The sequence below is a fragment of the Sarcophilus harrisii genome, chromosome 1 (genome assembly GCF_902635505.1).
Source record: "Sarcophilus harrisii chromosome 1, mSarHar1.11, whole genome shotgun sequence".
Taxonomy (NCBI): Eukaryota; Metazoa; Chordata; class Mammalia; order Dasyuromorphia; family Dasyuridae; genus Sarcophilus; species Sarcophilus harrisii.
Window position 1 is genome coordinate 670,518,424 of NC_045426.1, and position 19,068 is coordinate 670,537,491.

Genomic DNA, 19,068 nt, shown 5'->3' on the forward strand with positions numbered 1-19,068 from the left:
TTATAGCTGGGATGGGTAGGAAGCTAGCAAAGCTGAGGCAAAAATGAGGGAGAGAATTCCAGCAATGGGTTGGGTAGAGGGTTAGTCAATGAAAATATTTGATCTTGTGTTGGAAAATTAGGACCCACTTATGCATTGTTGGTGAAATCGTGAACTGATCCCACCATTCTGGAAAGCAATTTGGAACTTTGCCCAAAGGGCTATCAAATTTCGAATACCCTTTGATCTAGTAATATCACAAATAAGTCTATTTCAAAGAAATTTTTTAAAAAGGGAAAAGGATCTATCTATATAAAAGTACTTGTAGCACCTCTTTATCTTTATGGTAAAGAATCTGAAATTGAGAGGATGTCCATCAATTGGGGAATGACGGAACAGGTTGTGATTTATGAATGTAAAGGAATACTATTGCCTTAATATAATTAATATATACTATTCTATAGAAATGACAAGAAGGCAGATTTCAGAAAAACCTGGAGAGACTTATATGAACTGATGCAAAGTGAAGTGAGATGAACCAGGAGAATATTGTACATCGCAACAGCAACATTGTGAAATGATCAACTATGATCAACTTAGTTCTTCTCTCAGCAATACAAGGATCTAAAGCAATTCCAAAGCACTCATGATGAAAAATGCTATCCACCGCCAGAGAAAGAACTATGGTGACTGAATGCAGATCGAAGCAAACTATTTTCACTTTCTTTATTTTTGTTCATGGTTTTTTTTCCTTTTGCAAGCTGTAACTTTTTTTTTTTTTTTTTTTTTTTTTTTGGCAAACTGTTTCTTCTTTTACATCATGACTAATATGGAAATGTTTTACATGATTGCACATATCTAACCTATATCAAATTGCTTCATATGTTAAGGAGGTGGACAGAAAGACCCGGGAGAAAATTTTATGTTAAAAATGAATTTTTAAAAATTGTTTTTAGATATAAATTTTAAAAATCAAATACTATCCAAAAAAGAAAGAATATTTGATCCTGGAGGTGATAGGGAGCCAGTGGAGTTTATTTGATTAGGGAGGTGCCCTGGTCAGATCTAATTGGTGACTAAGTGAATGAGGATTGGAGTGCAGAGAAACCAGTTAGCAGCCTGTTGTAAGAGTGAAGACCAGAGTCACAGGGATCTGAACCTGAACGGTGGCAATGTCAGAGAGAAAAGGGCCTATCAAAGAGATGTCTAATGGAAGTATCTTAAAGACCTACCACCCCCTTTTATTTTAGTTAACTTAAAAATTACTCTTGCTTTTTATTCCGATCATAAACCCCAAATAAAATGGTAGAAACCTAGAGACGGGAAAACTTGAGTCCAAATGCGACCTCAGATACATATTATCTGCCTCAGATACTTACTATCTGGGCAAGTCATTTAACCTCTGCCTCTTCTTCCTTATCTTTAAAATAGGGAAGCCAAAAGTAGCGCCCAGAATTGTTTCAGAATCAAATGAGTTCATATTTCTAAATATGCTGTTTTCTGGCCTTTTCTCTTCATTAAAAAAAAAAAAATGCCTCAATTTCCCCACCTGAGCGGGCTTTATCACTCCGCCCATACAGGAAACAAGAAAAACAAAACCTTTGCAACAAATACGAATAACCAAGGAAAACAAATTCCCGTGTGGGCCGGCGACCTCTGCACTTTACAGCTGAAGAAACTGAGTCCGTGCGGGGGATGGAAGGAGAGTGCTGTGGGGGTACCAGTTGGACCCTCGGAGATCTGAGTTTCAAGGATTTTGTAATTTCCCGCTCCCCTTTGGTTTGAGCCTCAGTTTCCCTTCTCTGTAAAGCCCTGCACAGGAGGGATGAGCACATCCCGGGCTCGCTCCCACAAAGGCCTGGGTACAAAGGGACATTTCCAGACTATACGGAGGAAAGACTTTCCACGCGGTGGAGCGGGGAGGGGGGCGCTTTGGAGAGCAGGGGCTGGGATGGGGAGTGGGCGGGCTGCAGTGATGGCCAGTGGTCGGCAGGAGGCGGCGTCGCACCGCTCGCGGGCCCCGGCCCAGCCCCAGCCCCAGCCCAGCCCAGCCCAGCCCACCGCAGCTCAGCCCTCCCCCGCGCGCGCTCGCTAGCTCCCTCGCTCCGTGCCTCCGCCCGCCCCGGACAATAACACCGCTCCTCCCTGCCCTCCTCTCCGGGCTGCGATGCCTCGGAGCCTCCGCCTGCCCCCGCCCCCGCGCCCCGCAGCCCGGACCAGCCCCGCGCCCCTGCGCTAGCCGGCGGGGAGTGAGGGCGCAGCGGGCGCGGGGGGCACCTCGGGCGCCGGGGATCTGGCGTCTGGCTCCTCCCCGCCGCTCTCCACCTGGGCCCGGCCGCCGCCCCCGCCGCGGGGGCCCACCCCTCAGCCCCCGAGGCTGCTCCCCCCTCGCCCCACCCTCCCCCAACCCCTCCCTGGCCGTCGCCGCCTCCTCCCCCTCCTCCTCCTCCTTCTCCTCCTCCTCCTCTTGCCAGCTTCAGACGCCCGGACTGCGGGAGCCATGGAGTGAGTAGCCGGGGTCTGGGGGCGTTGGGGATCTGGAGGTCTCAAGGCTGGAGGATTTGGGCTTTGGGGGCCTGGGGCCTGGGATGTCTTAGGGCTGCGGTGTTCGGGGGGTGGGGGGAGAGCGCCCGAGCATCCGGTAGCTAAAGGTCTGGAACAAGGAGACCGGGCGCTTTGGGGCGGAGGGTCCGGCAACCAGGGGTCCGTCTGCAGACTGAAGCTTGGGACCTGGAGTCTAAGGCTCCGGGCATGGGCGCCCCTCACTCTCTCCCCCCGTCTCTCTGTGGTTAAAGGGCCTGATATAATAACCTGTGTCTGCTTCTTGGGGCTGAGGCTGTCAGTGGCTAGCCCCACCCCTTGTCGGTGGCCCCTACTGCACCCCGGGGGGGGGGGGCGCGAAATGAGGGGCTTCGAGAGCTTGGACTGGAGGCTTCCCGCAGGTGGTGGTGGGCCTGGCCTCCTAGTCCCAGCCCTTTCCCCCGCCTGTGCTCTGGAAAGATGCTCCCTCAAGGTGGGGAAAGGGATGTAGGGAGCTAGGCTACTGTGGGCCACATCCTCCCGAATACTCAAGGGCAGGGCCTGTGGCTGATCCCCCGCCAGGCACAGGTGCTCCGAAAGGCAGAGAGGATGGGCACGGCCCTACTGACTCTTGGGGAAGGGAGGCTTGCAACTTCTGCAGTCTTGGGTCTTTCAAGCCAAGATTTCTGCCTGTCCCCTCACCCCCATTCTCATCCTCCTCTCCATCCCCATCCTCACCCTTCCCCTTTAAGTCCTGCTCTTACTCTCCATCCTCCCCAGAGTCTTCAGCTTCTCCCTTCCTGAAAGAAAGCTGACAAAGTCCCCTTTCCCGTCTCCCCAAAGTGCCGTAGGCTAACCCCATCACCCTCTTCCCTTCCTGGCAGCATTCCCGGACCCCTCCCCCAGCCCGCATTTCTCTCCAGAGTAAATGCTCGTTAATTCACGGACAACTTCTTTCTCATTCTTCATATCGTGATGGCCACCTCCTCATCGCTGCTAATAGAACTATGGGCCAACTCCCTCCCTCCTGCTTTCACACAGCGCAGTAGGCTAATCCCTTCCCACTCTCCCCCTACCCCGTTCTGTCAGTCAGCAATAGTAAGTGCCTACTGTGTGCCAGGCACGGTGCTGAGCAGAAACGTGGGCCCTTCTCCCCCATCTAAAACAGCATGAATGTAACTATATCCATACAGCATAGATACATCCACACCCAGAGTAGGGGGTGGTAGGATGAAGGGGGGTGGGAGTGGGACATTGGGAAAAGTCTGAGCTTTGGCTTGAGGCTTACAGTGTTAAGAGTTTGAAGGGACCCTGGTTAGTTAGTGTAACTCCCACATTTTGCAGACAAGGAAACTGAGTCAAGAGAGGCACTAGCTTTTTCCCCACAATGGCTCAGATCTCTTTCCTTGTCTCCTTTGATTAGTATTTCTACTTGGGAACAACAGGCCAGCATTTTCCAGTTTGGGGGTGACTGCTCCCTAGGAAGCCCCTTTAGCAAGGCTTGCTGTTATGCTGGGACAGTGCCTTCTCTAAAGCCACTGGATTGCTCGCGGTATATCCCAGGTTTTTAGAAAGGTGCTTTGGGATCTCTGGCTAAATCACTGTCCCATCCCAGCAAACCCAAATTTCAGTGATGCTGTAACTGGGAAGTCCAGATATGTGGACTCTGCCTTGCCCTGTCCCTGAATTTCCTTGTGATCCTTTTCCAATCAGGGCCTCAGTTTCCCTCTTGGTTAAATGAGCTGCAAGAGCTCTCCAGTTCCTTTCCAGATCTCAGATGGTGATTCTAGGAACCTTCTCTAGTCCTCTCACCCCATGACTGAGGAGGCCCCACCCTTGGCTTGGCCTGAAACTTGGCCCCTTTTGCTCTAGAAACTCCTGACTAGCAGACAAAGCCCTATCCCAGAGGGAACCCAGCCCTGAGCCTTGGGGCCCTGGAGGGAGAGAGCAGCCCAACCCAGCCCATCTTTTCCTCCCTTGTTTACCTCAGCACTTGCCTCAAAAGTCAGCCAGAGGTTCCAATGTATGGCTGAGCCGTGACCTAAGCAGAATTTGGTATAGAGCCCCCCACCGTAGCCTAGTCCTCGGTGCTGAACTCTTGGCTGGAACGCCAATTTAATTATATTCTGTATTTACTAAGTGTCTACATTTCCATGCCAGCTGATGAGACACAGATTCGGCCCCCACCCTGTCCTCTGGGAGCTTATCATCTAATAAGGGGGATTCCAAATACACACAAGTTAAATTGTATTAAGGACAAAAGAGATTCGGAGAACTCCAGGGACATTGAAAAGTGGGGTAATGCTTTCAGGTGAAGGGCCAGTGGTATCGGAAAGCTTCTAGGAGGAGGTAGCAGGTGGTATCTGAACTGGAGTTTGGAGGAAGAGAAAGATTTCAACAGGTGAAAAGAGAGGGAGGATATTCCAAGCAAGGGGCTGATCTCTCTGATTGAACAGACAGGAGGGTCGAATGGCATCCGGCTTGGCCAAAACCGAGCGTGTGAATAAGAGCAATATTAAAAAAACCAAAAAAAAAAAAAACCCCAAAAAAAGGTAGATGGAGTGAGAGTTTCAAGGGCATTTATTGCTCAGCTGAGCAGTTTGGATTGTGTCCTAAAGGCACTAGGGAACCCTCAAAGGTTTTGGAGTAAGATATTGACATGTTTTAGAAGAGAATTTTGGTATTGGGTAAAAGATGGACTTGGAGAAGGGAGGGATCAGCAAAGATCTATTAAAACCTAATTCTTGTACATAGGGGATTCACCATTCAGAGATGATTAGACCATTTTTGGAAGGAGGGCTCACTCCTGGCTGGTAACATGGGGGTAGCAATTCTGGAAGGCTTCTTGACATTTGAACTGGGTCTGGAAAGATAGTTTTAGAAATTTGAATCAGCAGAGCTGGGAGGAATATTGGGTGTCATTTATAGGAGATAAAAGCATAGAAATGGGATCAGCTGGAGAAATGGGCTGGAGTTTTTCATCCATTCGTTCGTTAAAGCACATCTCTGAGCATGTTGCATGTCCATGGAAAAGATGGGGATTGTGGGATTTCTAGAACCCACACAGAAGGCATCTGTGTAGATAATTATTATTATTGGGGGAATTATTCACTATCAATAATATTCATAATCCTATGGAAAGCATTTTGTAGACTTTACAGTAAAATGTGAAGTATGTGAAAATATATTCATAAATATATGAATGTGAAAGCCAGTCTGGCAGGGTGGAATGGAACTGGCCAAAAAACAGATTGATCAAGTATTGCCTCTGCTATATACTGACTGGTTCTATGGATATCAATCAGCAAGCAATTATTGGGTACTTGCTGTTTGCCAAGCAGTTAGGCAGTAGACATGCAGAAATGAAAGTGAAAGTTTCTGCCCTTAAGGGGCTTATATTCTAATGGGAGAGATAGTCATAGACATGTAGATACAAGTTAATCAGGACTGGGGGAGGGGAGGGAAAGGGGGACCACACCAGATGATGCTTTTTGGATTGGGAATCGGGAAACTTGGCTTTAAAATTGACTTGCTTTGTAATCTTGAACATTTAGAGTCTCCATTTTTTTTCATTTATAAAACATGAATGTTTAGTCTTTAGATATAGATTATTCCTGTCCTTCATCATGTGTGGAATGCTCTTCCTCTCAATTCCAGTCCATTTTTTACCTATCTTTGTATCAGTATTTAGCTCAATTCTCAGTACCATTAGAGTACATTAATAAATGCTTATTCACTTGCTTGGCCTCTTGGGATCCCTTTCTCCCTTTAAGGCACAACTTCTTCCACCTCCAACAAGACGTCTTTCCTACTCTGCTCTACACTCCACTGCTGTGAATTCATTTTTTTCTATGTACCTATGTTTACTCATGTGTGACCCTGCATTGTCCAAATAAAATGTAAGCACCTTGAGGGTTAGTAGGATTTCATTCTTGTCTTTGTATCCTCAGCTTCTATCACACTGACTATTAGTGCTTAAGTACTCTTTGGTAAAGTGAGAGAGAGAAGGGAGGGCAATTGTCTTTGGCCATCTTCGCCTACCTGAAGTAAAAGAGGAATAATATTGCTATTTGAATGTGAGTGTGAATGTTTGTGTACTTGTGTATGTGTGTGAGCCCCCTCTCACAAGCACTTGGAATAATGTAGAGAGAACTTACTAGGGGACAAGATTTCGATTTGAAATCGGGAAGAGTTTCTTCACACAGTTATCTTGGAATGTTGTATATTAAAGAGATATCTCTGTTGTCTTATCTCTACTGGCAAATGAAAACCAGAGACCCTAGAAATCATGTATTTGTCCAACCAACCCTGGGATGACCTCTGGACTCTAGGAAGCTCTTTGAAGGCCTGTCATTTTTTTCATTTTTGTCTTTGTATACACAGTAATGATAGCCAGCATTTAAATAGATTTGCAGAGCACTTTATGTACATTATCTCCCTTTATCCTTACAACTACCCTGGGGAGGAAGGTGCTATTATTTCATCCATTTCACAGATGAGGAAACTGAGACTGAGAGCTGTTAAGTGATTTGCTCAGGATCACTCACTAGCATCAAAACTCAATTTAAGCTCAATACTTTTAACTATTGTGCCATCTGGCTGTCCATTTGGAGTATACTATCAATGTTGTTTGTTGGGCTTTTTTTTTAAATTGTGTCCGACTCTTCATGGCTCTATTTGGGATTTTCTTGGCAAAGATACTGGACTAATTTGCCATTTTCTTTTTCAGTTCATTTTACAGAGGGAAACTGAGGCAAGCAGGGTGAGATGACTTGCTCGGAATCACATAGCTAGTCAGTGTGTGAGGCTGGATTTGAAATAGTTTTGTGACTCCAGCCCTGGCACTCTATCCACTATAATTTGTATTATAGTATCAATAGTAGATACTTTATCCGTATTTTTTGAATAGATACAACACTGGCAGGGAGGCACATGGACCAGAAAAGAGCTGGTGACTTCCTGTCTGGGAGGCTGATCTAGTCAGTTCAGGTTACTCTTTAAATGATCAAAGTTTGCTAATTAATTTAGGTGCTGTATTGGAGAGAGAATGTGCCCATATAAATAAAGCCTAGACTATGGGAAATAAAAGTATAAGGGATAGAAAAGGTTCCAGCACCCAGGGGTCTCTGGGAGCCAGGCTCCCCGCAGGCTGAGGTGTTTGAACCAAGTTTTGAAGAAAGCTCTAAGAGTCCTACGTGAGGAGAGAGTGTGTTCCAAGCCTGGGGAACAGCTCTTTCAGGGAAACAGAGCCGGAGCCCTCCCTCTCGTACAGAAATAGCAAAAAGGCCAGTCTGGTGAAGGCGGGTTAATGTGTAACAGTGTGGAAGGGTCAGCTGGAACAGGACATAGTGGGCTTTGAATTCCAGACAGGGGAGCTTGCAAGTGCATCTTAGAAAGAGTAGAGAGCTACAGATCTTTTTGGTCAAAGGGTGACAGTGAGAGCTGTGCTTTGGGAGCATTGATTAGGAGAGCGCGCAGGGGAAAGGCTCCAGAGGGCAGTGCCAGAGGTCAGCCATGATGTTCTGAGCTGGAATGGTGGCTGTTGAGGACAAAGAAGGAGCCATAGAAGAGATAATCCTGTGGTCCCCTGTCTTGCGGGGGATATTATCTTCTGCCCCTTAAGCACCTGCCAGACCCTGGGCATGCAAAGCCAAACAAGCACCTACTGTGTGCCAGCCAAAAGTAAAACTGTTCTTGTCTCCAAGGAGCTTACTGGACCCTTAGGGGCAGCATCATGGGGAGGACAGAGTTACTAGAAGGATCTGAGTTTAAATCCAGCCTCAGACACTTAGTAGTCATGGGACTCTGAGCAAAATTGGCCTCAAGTTTCCTCATCTGTAAAATGGGGATAACATTAGCACTTGCCTTTTAGATTTGTGAAAATCACATGAAATAATTGAAATGGTTAGCACAGTGCCTAGTACATAGTAAGTGCTATGTAAATGTTAGTGATTAGTATTATTATTTTTTGCCCTGTAAGAGGCTTGCATTTTTTTTTTACGTCTGTGTCTCTTTTTTAATTGAAGCTTTTTATTTTCAAAACATGCAAGGATAATTTTTCAACATTGACTCTTGAAAAACCTTGTGTTGCAATTTCCTCCTACCCCCCCCAACCCCTCTTCTAGATGGCAAGTAATCCAATATATGTTAAACTTGGTAAAAATATATGTAAATCCAATACAGGCATGCGTATTTCTACAATTATCTTGCTGCACAAGAAGAATCAGATCAAACGGAAAAAATGAGATTGAAGCAAACAACAACAAAAGAAGTGAAAGTGCTCTGTTGTGATGCACACTCGGTCCCCACAGACCTCTCTCTGGGTGTAGATGACTCTCATCTCATAGTATTACTATTACTTGGTATTATTTTTAGTTGTATGACTCTGGGCCAATCGCTTCCGAGCTTCAGAGGTTCCTCATCTGTGAAATGAGGAGGTTAGACAAGGTGACCCGAGGCTCTAGACCTCATGCTCCATGGTCCAAAGTTGTACTGAATTGCTCTGTCTCCCGCATTAATTTTCTGTGATTTTATGTAGTTTATTCAGCATTAAGTTTCCTGAAGACTTTCTAACAGTCCTGCTTATCACAAGACTAGTAGAGAGATAAGATGACACAGATAATTAGGATACACAACATGATGACACAGATAATTATGATATGTGTTCTATAATAAATACAAGAAGTTCCAAATGCAATGGGAAGCCCTAGGGGAAAATTATTCAAGAGGCAATCATGGAAGGCTTCCTGATGGAGGTGACATTAGCTCTAGATTTTAAAGCCAAGTAATGGGACCCCTTTTCCCCTGGGAGGAGAGAAGACATTTCAAACACAGAAAAGTGTTTGAATAAAGGCAGTAGACAGGCGGAGATTGAGCAGATCCTCCTGTTTTGCCCAATAAAAAGAATGGTGGAGAAAAATGAGATAAAGCTGAAAATAAATTGTTAGTCATGTCAGACTTTGCATTACACCATTTGGGGTTTTCTTGTAAATACACTGGAGCTGTTTGCCATTTACTTCTCCAGCTCATTTTACAGTTGAGGAAACTGAGGCAATCAAGATTAAGTGACTTGACCAAAATCACATGACTAGTGTGTATCTAAGATTTAATTTGAACTCTGGAAAATGAGGCTTCTGACTTCAGCCCCTGTGCTCTATGCACTATGGTCACACCTAGCTAGCCATGGGAATTCATATAGGGTGCTAATCAATACGGTGCTTTGGGGTTTACAAAGTATTTCATAATACTTGCAACTACACATATTGTCGCTTTGGGGTCTAGAACCAAGTCAAATAGTCCACCAACTACTTATTTTACAGGTGAAGAAACTGAGGTCCAGGAAAGTAGTAAGTGCTAATGTATTTGACCCCTGGACAAAAGTGCTATTAAGGAAAAGATAAGGAAACTGAGGCACAGAGAATTCTAATAGTATTCCAGCTAATGGATGGCTGGAAATTACCTTGAATAGCAGGCAGTGGAGTTAAAACGGCCTCCTGAGGTAACTGGGAAACTTGAAAATTCGGGAGGAAAAAGACTGAGTCCTTATTAGGTAGTTCCTGTATGCCTAGATCATGGGCTATGGAGAAAGAGAAGGACACGAGAGAAAAGAGCATGTTGGGATAGCTAGATGGCACTGGCTCTAGAGTTATGGGGATCTGAGTTCAAATTCAGCCTCAAACACTAGCTGTGTAACACTAGACAAGTCACTTAACTCCAATTGCTTTGCAAAAAAAGAAAGTTTAATATTTTGCCTAGTATACAGTAGGGACTTAATAAATGTTTATTGGCTGAGATTCTAAAACCTAGAGGTAGAAGGAACCTCAATCCATTAAGTTCAACTCCCTCATTTACATATGAGGAAACTGAGACCCACACAGGCTAAATGATTTAGATAAGTTAACAGTGATTATCGTTGGTAGAATCTGAGAGTTCTTTCTTTGTACTAAGCCCCTGGCAGGGCCTTTCTCCTCTGGGTCTGCGATGATCCAGCTGGGGCCACAGTGCATCGAGCACTGGGGAGGATTTAGGAAAACTCATGGTCCCGAGTTCAAATGTGGCCTCAGACACTCACTAGCTGAGTGCCCGTTTGCCTCAGTTTCTCCATCTCTAAAGTGAGCTAGAGAAGGAAATGGCAAACCATTCCAAAGTATCTTTGTCAAGAAAACCCCAAAGAGCAGATAGAGTCGGGAAAAGGACAGAACAATAATTATCCAATTATAGGCTTTGGGCAGGGAGTGTTGGAGGGATGAAGATGGGTAGAGATTATTGTGCTTTCACTGTTAAGAAACTAGTGCAAACCTCTTCTGGGCCAAAAAACATTTCCTCAAGGCTCACTTCCTCCAGAAAGTCTTCTAGAATTTATCCAGAGTTCTGGCTAAGGGCAAGAATGAACCTCAGTCCAGATCTTGGGTCTGGCCAAAAGGAGGAGGCTGATAAATTAGTGGAGAATCAAGGAAATGCACATCCCAGCCCACCACAGTCCCAAGTCAAGAACATCCCCTTCAGGCCCTGCCACTTAGACATCGGGCAGTGGTTAGCCCCTTTCTGGGGACTCAGTTTCCCCATCTGTAAAATGAGGGGGTTGTCTTAATCTGGACACTGAACATTTGACAGTCATTCTGGTAAAGCCTCAGAATCCATAAAAGTTCATAAGATTATAAAAGAAACATAGTAAAATTGTAATGCAGTTATATTAAATTGTAAAATGGATTTACAATATCCAGATATTTAAAGCAATCCAGAATGTGGGCTGAGGCTCTCTGGTTTGAGGGCTCCCCAAGGTCCCGTCACCTACATGTGGGGTCCCAGGCTTTCCAAAGCAACTTGGTTCCCAGCCCTTGGAATCGGGTATCAAAAAGGGAAATCCTTGTTCTGTGGAACAGTGGAAATGGGGGGGAGGGGGAGATGTCCACACAAGACTTTGGACTCCCGGTTTCTCTGTTAGAGAACTGATCAGCAGCTGTCACCCCTCTGGTTAGAGTTTGGGCTCCTCAGCCAAGCGGAGACCTCCCCAGTAGCAGCCGTTCCCCACCCCCTGCAGCGGCCTCCTCAGTCAGGTCTGTCCCAGGTTGAAGCAGCTGTTTCCTCTCAATAATTAACAGGAATGTGTCCAGATTCTTCCTGGTGTCCAGACGTCCTTCTCCCCCTCAGCGGGGTCAGCCTCCCTGAATGGGGGGGATGGCTCAAGGCAGGGCAGCTTTCCGGGCCTGGACTGGTCTGAGCCAGACTACATCCTAGCTTAATCTGGTCTGCAAGCCAGAATAGCCCCTTCCAGTCCCCACCCACCCAGTTTAGCAATTTGGACAAATTACTCAACCCTTCTGGGGTGTGGTCAATTTGGAATGGGCTCTGGCCCTCCCTCCATTCCAAGGACTTGGGGTAAAAATAATAGGATCAGAGAGATTTAAGAACCTGAAGAAGGGACTTTCAAAGTCAACAGAACTTTCCTTACCACCTACTATGTGCTCAGTGCAGGGGACATAAAGAAAAGCTAAAAGCGCACCCAATCTAATGTGGTTGGATAACAGAAATAGCCAAGGTCCAGACTGTGTCCTTAGAGGTAATTCACTCCCAGCTCCTCCTTTACTGATGAGGAGGTTCCCTCCCCTAAAGATGAAGCTGATCTCCAATTGATGGGATGGAGCTCTTCCTTCCTTCCCTCCATAATTATTTATCAGACCTCTGGACAGGGCCATGGGGAGCAGCTCAGGGCCCCTTGGGACCCCCTTCCTGCTGAGCTCTGGGGAGATTTATTGGAGGAAGGTGAGCTTTGAAGAAACTGAGATTCGGCTTATACCCAAGTTCACCAGCCTTTGAGCCAAGACCGGCCACAGAGCTTCTGGGCTGCCTGAGTCGGGGGTGTGGACTGCTGGGAGAAGAGCTTCTACTTCTTCACCTCCTTGGCTTTCTCTTTGCTAGGGGGAGGGGACCTGGGCGGGGCTGGGGGAGCAGCTGTGGGGCGGGTCCTGAGGCTAACCCATCCCCCCACCTTCTCCGTGGGCTGCTCCCTCTCCCCCGCGCCTGGGTAAGCGCCGTTGTCATGGCAATGGTGGTGTTGCCAGGGCACCCGCCTCCCCGAGGGGGCCCCCGGATAAATCACTGATCAGCAGCTTCCCTGGGGATGGGCAGGGTGGAGAGCTGGGGGGGCCTGGCAGGCTCTGAGGCTGGGGGTTGGACTTTTGGGAGCTGACCTAATCAGGATGGACTCTCTTTGCCTGGCTGACTCCGGAGCTGGGGCCTGGACTTTGGAGGCTTGGCCAGCTCTGAAGTTGGGGGCCAGACACTGGGGCCCCGCCCAGGCCCCACCTGCTGAAGGCCTTCCTTCAGAGCTCAGCCCTCATGTTTTCCCAGCTTCTCCCTGCTCCTGCCCTTCTCTTCTACTTGGCCATCACTGAGCAGCTAGGGAGGAAGAGCTCATCCCTCCGAAGGAGGGGCTATTTGCAAGTCTGGGACGAGCCACCCAACTGAGACAGAGACTGCTCCAATCAGGACAGCTCTGGCCTTCAACAGCATCCTCCCCAGGATCATCACCTACTCTCCCAGACTCTGACAGGGGGACCCAAATAACAAGGGAAGGCTGGGCAGGGAGCTTATAATATTTATAAAGGGATCAGCGCAGTGTCTGGCCTGTAATAGTTGACTATATAAATACCACTCCCTTTTTTCTTACTGTAGACCCTTTCCCCTCACTTCCTTGGGGCTTTTTCTCACAGGTGGGTAATTGCTGCTGCTCAAGGATATTCAAGCTGGGCAGGGAGAGCTTAGAATCAAGAATGCAGGGCTGGGAGGGCTTTTAAAACACACACTGGGAATTGGAAGGGATGTCGGAGCTGGGAGGGCCCTTAGAACACAGGATGTCAGAGCTGGGAGGGCCCTTAGAACATGGGATGTCAGAGCTGGGAGGGCCCTTAGAACCCAGGAGGTCACAACCAAATCATTTCTAATGGAGCAGTAATGAACTGAACTAGCTATGCCCAGAAAAAGAACTCTGGGAGATGACTAAAAACCATTACATTGAATTCCCAATCCCTCTATTTATGCCCACCTGCATTTTTTATTTCCTTCACAAGCTAATTGTACAATAATTCAGAGTCTGATTCTTTTTGTACAGCAAAATAACGTTTTGGTCATGTATACTTATTGTGTATCTAAGTTATATTTTAATATATTTAACATCTACTGGTCATCCTGCCATCTAGGGGAGGGGGTGGGGGGGTAAGAGGTGAAAAATTGGAACAAGAGGTTTGGCAATTGTTAATGCTGTAAAGTTACCCATGTATATATCCTGTAAATTAAAGGCTATTAAACTAAAAAATAAATAAATAAATAAATAAATAAAAAGAACCCAGGAGGTCAGAGCTGGGAGAGCTCTTAGAACATGGGATGTCAGAGCTGGGAGGGTCCTTAGAACCCAGGAAGTCAGAGCTGGGAGGGACCTTTAGAACCCAGGGTGTCGGAGCTGGGAGGGCCCTTAGAACCCAGGATGTCACTGCTGGAAGCGCTATAGAACCAAGGGTATCAGAGCTGGGAGGGCCCTTAAAATACAGGATGTCAAACCTAAGAAGGCCCTTAAAACACAGGATATTAGAACTGGTTAGGCCTTTAGAACCCAGTGTCAGAGCTGGGAGGGCCCTTAAAACACAGGATGTCAGAGCTGAGAGGGCCTTTAGAACATGTAATTTAGAGGCTTTAGCTATCTGATCTACTCTCGTTTTTATACCTGGGAAACCAAGTCCAGAAAGGGAATTGGCTCATCCATGGTCAAACATGAAAGAAAGGGCAGAATCAAGACTGACCTCCTGGATCCCAAACTCGGAGCCTCAGTGACTGAAGCTCGGGGAGGGGTGTGAGGAAGTTTTGCTCAGGTGTGATGGGATATAGAGCTCATTCCCTTTCTGGTGACTCAGTGGATGGCTCTGACTGACCGGTCTATGTCCTAGAGTTGACTGAAGGAAGTTTGATAAAAGCTGGCATGGGGCTGCTAAATAGAGAGTACCACTGGTCATTGAGTCCTTGATAATGAATTTTAAGGTCTGACTATTGAAGCAGCTACATGAGATGGTGATAAAGTACTGGAGTCAGGAGGACCTAAAGTACTGAACTTGGAGTCGGGAGGACCTAAGTTCAAATCCAGCCTCAGACACTTATAAGCTGTGCGACCCTGGGCAAGAAATTTTAACTCTGTCACCTCAGTTTTCTCAGCTATGAAATGGAAATAACAATACCTTCCCAGGAGGGGAGGAATTTTTACTTGGGAATTGAGAGCCATCAATGTTAAGAGATGAGAAGAGAACAGTTTATAGATTTCTGATGGATGAGTATAATTAGGAGATCTGGGGTTCATAGGATTTGGGGATCACAGATTTAGAGGTGGAAGGGAACTCAGGATATCATCTAACCTCATCAGTTTTGTCCTTGCTTCTAATTTGATGGATGACTTTGGGTAAACTTATTTCCCTTTTGTTTCCCAGTCTTTAAAAATGAGCAGTTTCTATTTGGTTTTTAGGACTTTTCTGAGTCTGGTTCCTCACCTGTCAAATGGGAATGATAATCCTTGTGATATTCCTTACCCCATGGGATTGATTGTTTGAAGGGACTGTCCTTTGCCAACTGGAAAGCAATGCAGCAATGGGAAAACTCAGATCTTCAGGCTTCTAGCCAGATTTAGGGGCCCCACTGGAGCCGAAAGAAGGGCAGATCACAGAATCCAGGGCATTGGGGCCAAACAACTCATTTTACAGTCCGGGGAAAACAGATCCATAGAGAAGAGACTTGTCCAAGATCATCATATCTCATCATATTTGGAGCAAAGTTAGAGACTGTAAATTGAGGAGGTTGAGTCCGATAACACCTGAAGACTTCCAATTCTAAATAAATGCTCCTGTGAAACCTGTGAGATCTTCTGACACCCAGGTTTTAGCCCTATGTCCTCTGACCCTAAATACAGCGTTTAAAAAAAAAAAAATTATATCAACTTGAATCTAGAGTTCTCCTGTTCTAACCAAAGAACTGTTTGATTTTTCCCATACCTGAGTCCAGGATGGAGGGACAAATCTCTTCCTTGGAAGAGAAGCAATTGATAACCTCAGACCCGGGTGTAATTTCAGCTCCAAGGGCACCAGGGGCAGAGAGAGGCAGGAGATGGTGGCGATCATTTTGCTATGGGATGGGGGTGGGGAACGGGAGGGTATCGAGTGGTAGGGTAGTCCTGCCCTCTTGCTGAGCTGGGCCTAGGATGGTGTGTCTGCCCAGGACAGATGGGGACTAGACACAACAGGGGCAGGATTAGGGTCCCTGGCTCCTAACCAGAATTTCCCATCCCTAGCACTCAGCATTTCCCTTGCTCATCAGAAACTCTGCTCCTGGGTGTGTTGCTGGTCTAAGCAGTTCTGGGCTTTTGGGGGATTTATGTCCCAGGATCTCAAAGCACTTTGCAGACGGCAATGTTGCAGCAAGGGTGACTTGGTTATATTTTATTACAGGAAATGGAGGTATCTTCCTTTACGTTAAACTTGGCTTAATAGATGATTCTCCATCCTCCTGTGCTAGGGGCAAGAGAAAAGAGAGTGGGGTGGAGAGGAGGTAAAGATGGGAAATTCCTGCCTAAGCAATCTGGGACAGCTTTCTGGAGGACAGCTAGGAGGAGAGGTAGCTTTTGATGGGAGAAGGGGAGCAGTAGAGAGGTTAGGTCATTTTGGGGAGCCCTGTGAACATCTTGGTCTTCTGCTAAATAATAGGAATGCTCTAGGTTTTTTTTTTTAGGTATTTTTTAAATTAAAGCTTTTTATTTTCAAAACACATGCATGGATAATTTTTCAACATTAACTCTTACAAAACCTTGTGGTTCAATTCTCCCCTCAACCCCCCACCCTGTCCTCTACCCCCTCCCCTAGATAGCAAGTAACCCAATATATCTTAAACATGGGAAAAACATGTTGAATCTAACATATGCATACATATTTATACAGTTAACTTGCTGCACAAGAAAAATGAAATCAAAAAAGAAAAAAATAAAATGCAAGCATACAACAAAAAGAGCAAAAATGCTATGTTATGATGCACACTCAGTTCCCACAGTCCTCTCTCTGGGTGCAGATGGCTCTCTTCATCATTGGAACTGGCCTGAATCAAGGGATACCCTTATAGGGAGGAGAGAAAAACTTTGCCTTAAGGGAGCCAGCCAGCTCTTTGGGAAAGGGCCATAGTCACATCTTCAAGTCTATGATTTCATGCTATTTCTTTATTTTTTTAAAACAGAGTCTCTGTAGAGACCACCTTCCAACAAGAAAGGCTTCAGGCCATTGCGGTGAGTACCCTGGCATTCCTCCTAGTCCTATGGGGGCTTTAGTGATGTTGGATTAAGCTGGGGGGTGTAGGTGGGGGTGTCATGTCTCATTGTGTGAAACAGGAAAAAATCATCTTGCACTCATTTTTATAAGACTTTGTACTCCAAGTTTTTCTCTCTCCCTCCCTTACCTCCCCCTCCTCAAATCAACAAACAATCTGATAAAGGTTCAATATGTGTATTCCTTTTAAACACATTTCCAGATTTGTTATTTTGTACAAGATCAGACCAAAAGGGGGAAAACCATGAAAAGGAAAATCAAACAACAAAATACTATGCTTCCATCCACAATCGGTCTCCATAGCTCTCTCTCTGGATGCAGATGGCATTTTCGGTTCCAAGTCTATTGGAATTGTCTTGAATCGCTGCATTATTGAGAAGAGCCAGTAATTCTTTGACCTCCCTCTTCAGTTTTCTTATTTATAAAATAGGTTTTGACTTAATGACCTATAAGGTTCCTTCCAACTCAACATTTAGGATCCCTTTGTAATATATAAAGCTATAATATAGCCATAATATAATATAAATATAATATAGCCTTAATTTCCTCTGTAAAATGCTGACTGTCCCTAAGGCCAGGCCCCTAGGACTAGATGAGTTTCTCTTCACATTTAGCTTCTAAGCAGATTCTTCTCATCGTGTCATCTGTTGTTACTGGGCCTATCATCAAAGCCTCTGTAGCCTAGGACAACCTGCCAGAGCTCCGGCTTCATTGGGAGAGACTTCAGGAACCCAGGGTCACCTCTACATAACAGTGATGTATCCGTGGAGAGCTTGTGTGTGGCAATGATAAAGATCATTCAATATTTGTTATTAGAACATACATTAATAAAGTTAATTATAATTTATATAATAAATAATAATTATAATTATAATGGTCATTGCACTTAAATACTTTTTTGCATTTGAGAAAACTTTCCCATGCACGACCCCATTTAATTCTGATGGCAGCAAGATGCAGGACCTGTTTGTAACATGTACCACATGTTTGTCTGACCACAGGCCGGTCTCTACCTCAGGGCTCCAGTTCTCATGTATTTAATGAGATTTCGCCTTCCCTTGGAATTTTCCTAAATGGGATGGGTTTAAAAAAAAAAAAAAAAAGCCCTTTCAATAGCAGGGCAGTAATTATCATCCCTACTGTACAACTTGGAACAATCGTATGATGCAAAATCATTGGATTTAGAGTTGGGGCACCTGGGTTTGCATCATGGCTGGGCCACTCTGCAGCTGTGTGACCTTCAATAAATCATCTGATCTCCTACTTTCATCCTGTGTTGAAATCATGAGGTTGTACTTAGTGATATCAGCTCTGAATCCAGGGATAAATCTCTGATTTTAAAGCGAGTCTCAGGGAGGGACAGGGAGGGACCGACTCCATTTTCAAGCAGACCATGTGACATAGAGTGACAAGCCACTGTCCTATGCTTGGGAAGCCAGAGGGACAGCCTTAGCTTTGCTCCCTGCTCAGCTTGGCAGGGGAAGGTTGGACACCACCCACTTCCTTACAGAGAGATGGTGGACAAGCTGGGACATTTTTTAGACACTGCCAAAGTAGGAATTTGTTGTGTTTGACTATGCCTATTTGTAATGAGAATTTCAGTTTTTTCTTTTTTTCTTTTCAATGGGAGTAGGAGTGAGGAGGAGAAAAAATAGATTTCCTTTTGCAAGTAAAAATTAAATTTAAAATTTAAATGAAAAAAAAAAAAGAGTTGAAATAGATGGTCTCTAAGGATTTGTTAGCTCTGAGATGCTGAGTGAAACTTGCATAAATGGATGTGATTCAATCTGAAGTTTAAAAGGTTCAGGTTCAAGATCAGTTGGTAGGTAATGACACCTGCCGGTGGTTGATGGCATTGCAACCCAGCTCTGTTAGCTATTTTCCTAGCCCAGAGTCAGTGCTGGATTCCCCTAAGTGAGAAGTTGAGATCGAAGCTTTGCCAGAAAGTAAGTGTCGGGCAGCGGACAGAGCACCAGCCCTGAAGTCAGGAGGACCTGAGTTCAAATCTGCTCTCAGGCACTTAATAACGTCCTAGCTGCGTGACCCTGGGCAAGTCACTTAGCCCCAATTGCCTCAGCAAAAAAGAAGGAAGGAAGGAAAAGGAAAGGAGGGGAAAGGAAAGGAAAGGAAAGAAAGGGAGGAAGGAAGGAAGGAAAAAAGGAAGAAAAGAAGGAAAGAAAAAAGAGAAAATAAGTGTGTTGGAATCTTTTTTTTGTCACTAACT

At 45.6% G+C, this 19,068-nt stretch overlaps 1 protein-coding gene across 2 annotated transcripts in view; it reads left to right on the top strand.

The window, feature by feature from the left end:
* Positions 1–2,395: 2,395 nt before the first annotated feature.
* PALM (paralemmin) overlaps positions 2,396–19,068 on the top strand; it is a 29,679-nt gene continuing 13,006 nt past the window's right edge. For both annotated transcript variants that reach the window (XM_031948274.1, XM_031948275.1), the window contains exons 1-2: positions 2,396–2,484; positions 16,756–16,804. In XM_031948274.1, coding sequence (XP_031804134.1) covers positions 2,480–2,484; positions 16,756–16,804 — 54 coding nt within the window. In that variant the 5' untranslated portion in view covers positions 2,396–2,479. The remainder of the gene's footprint in view (positions 2,485–16,755; positions 16,805–19,068) is intronic.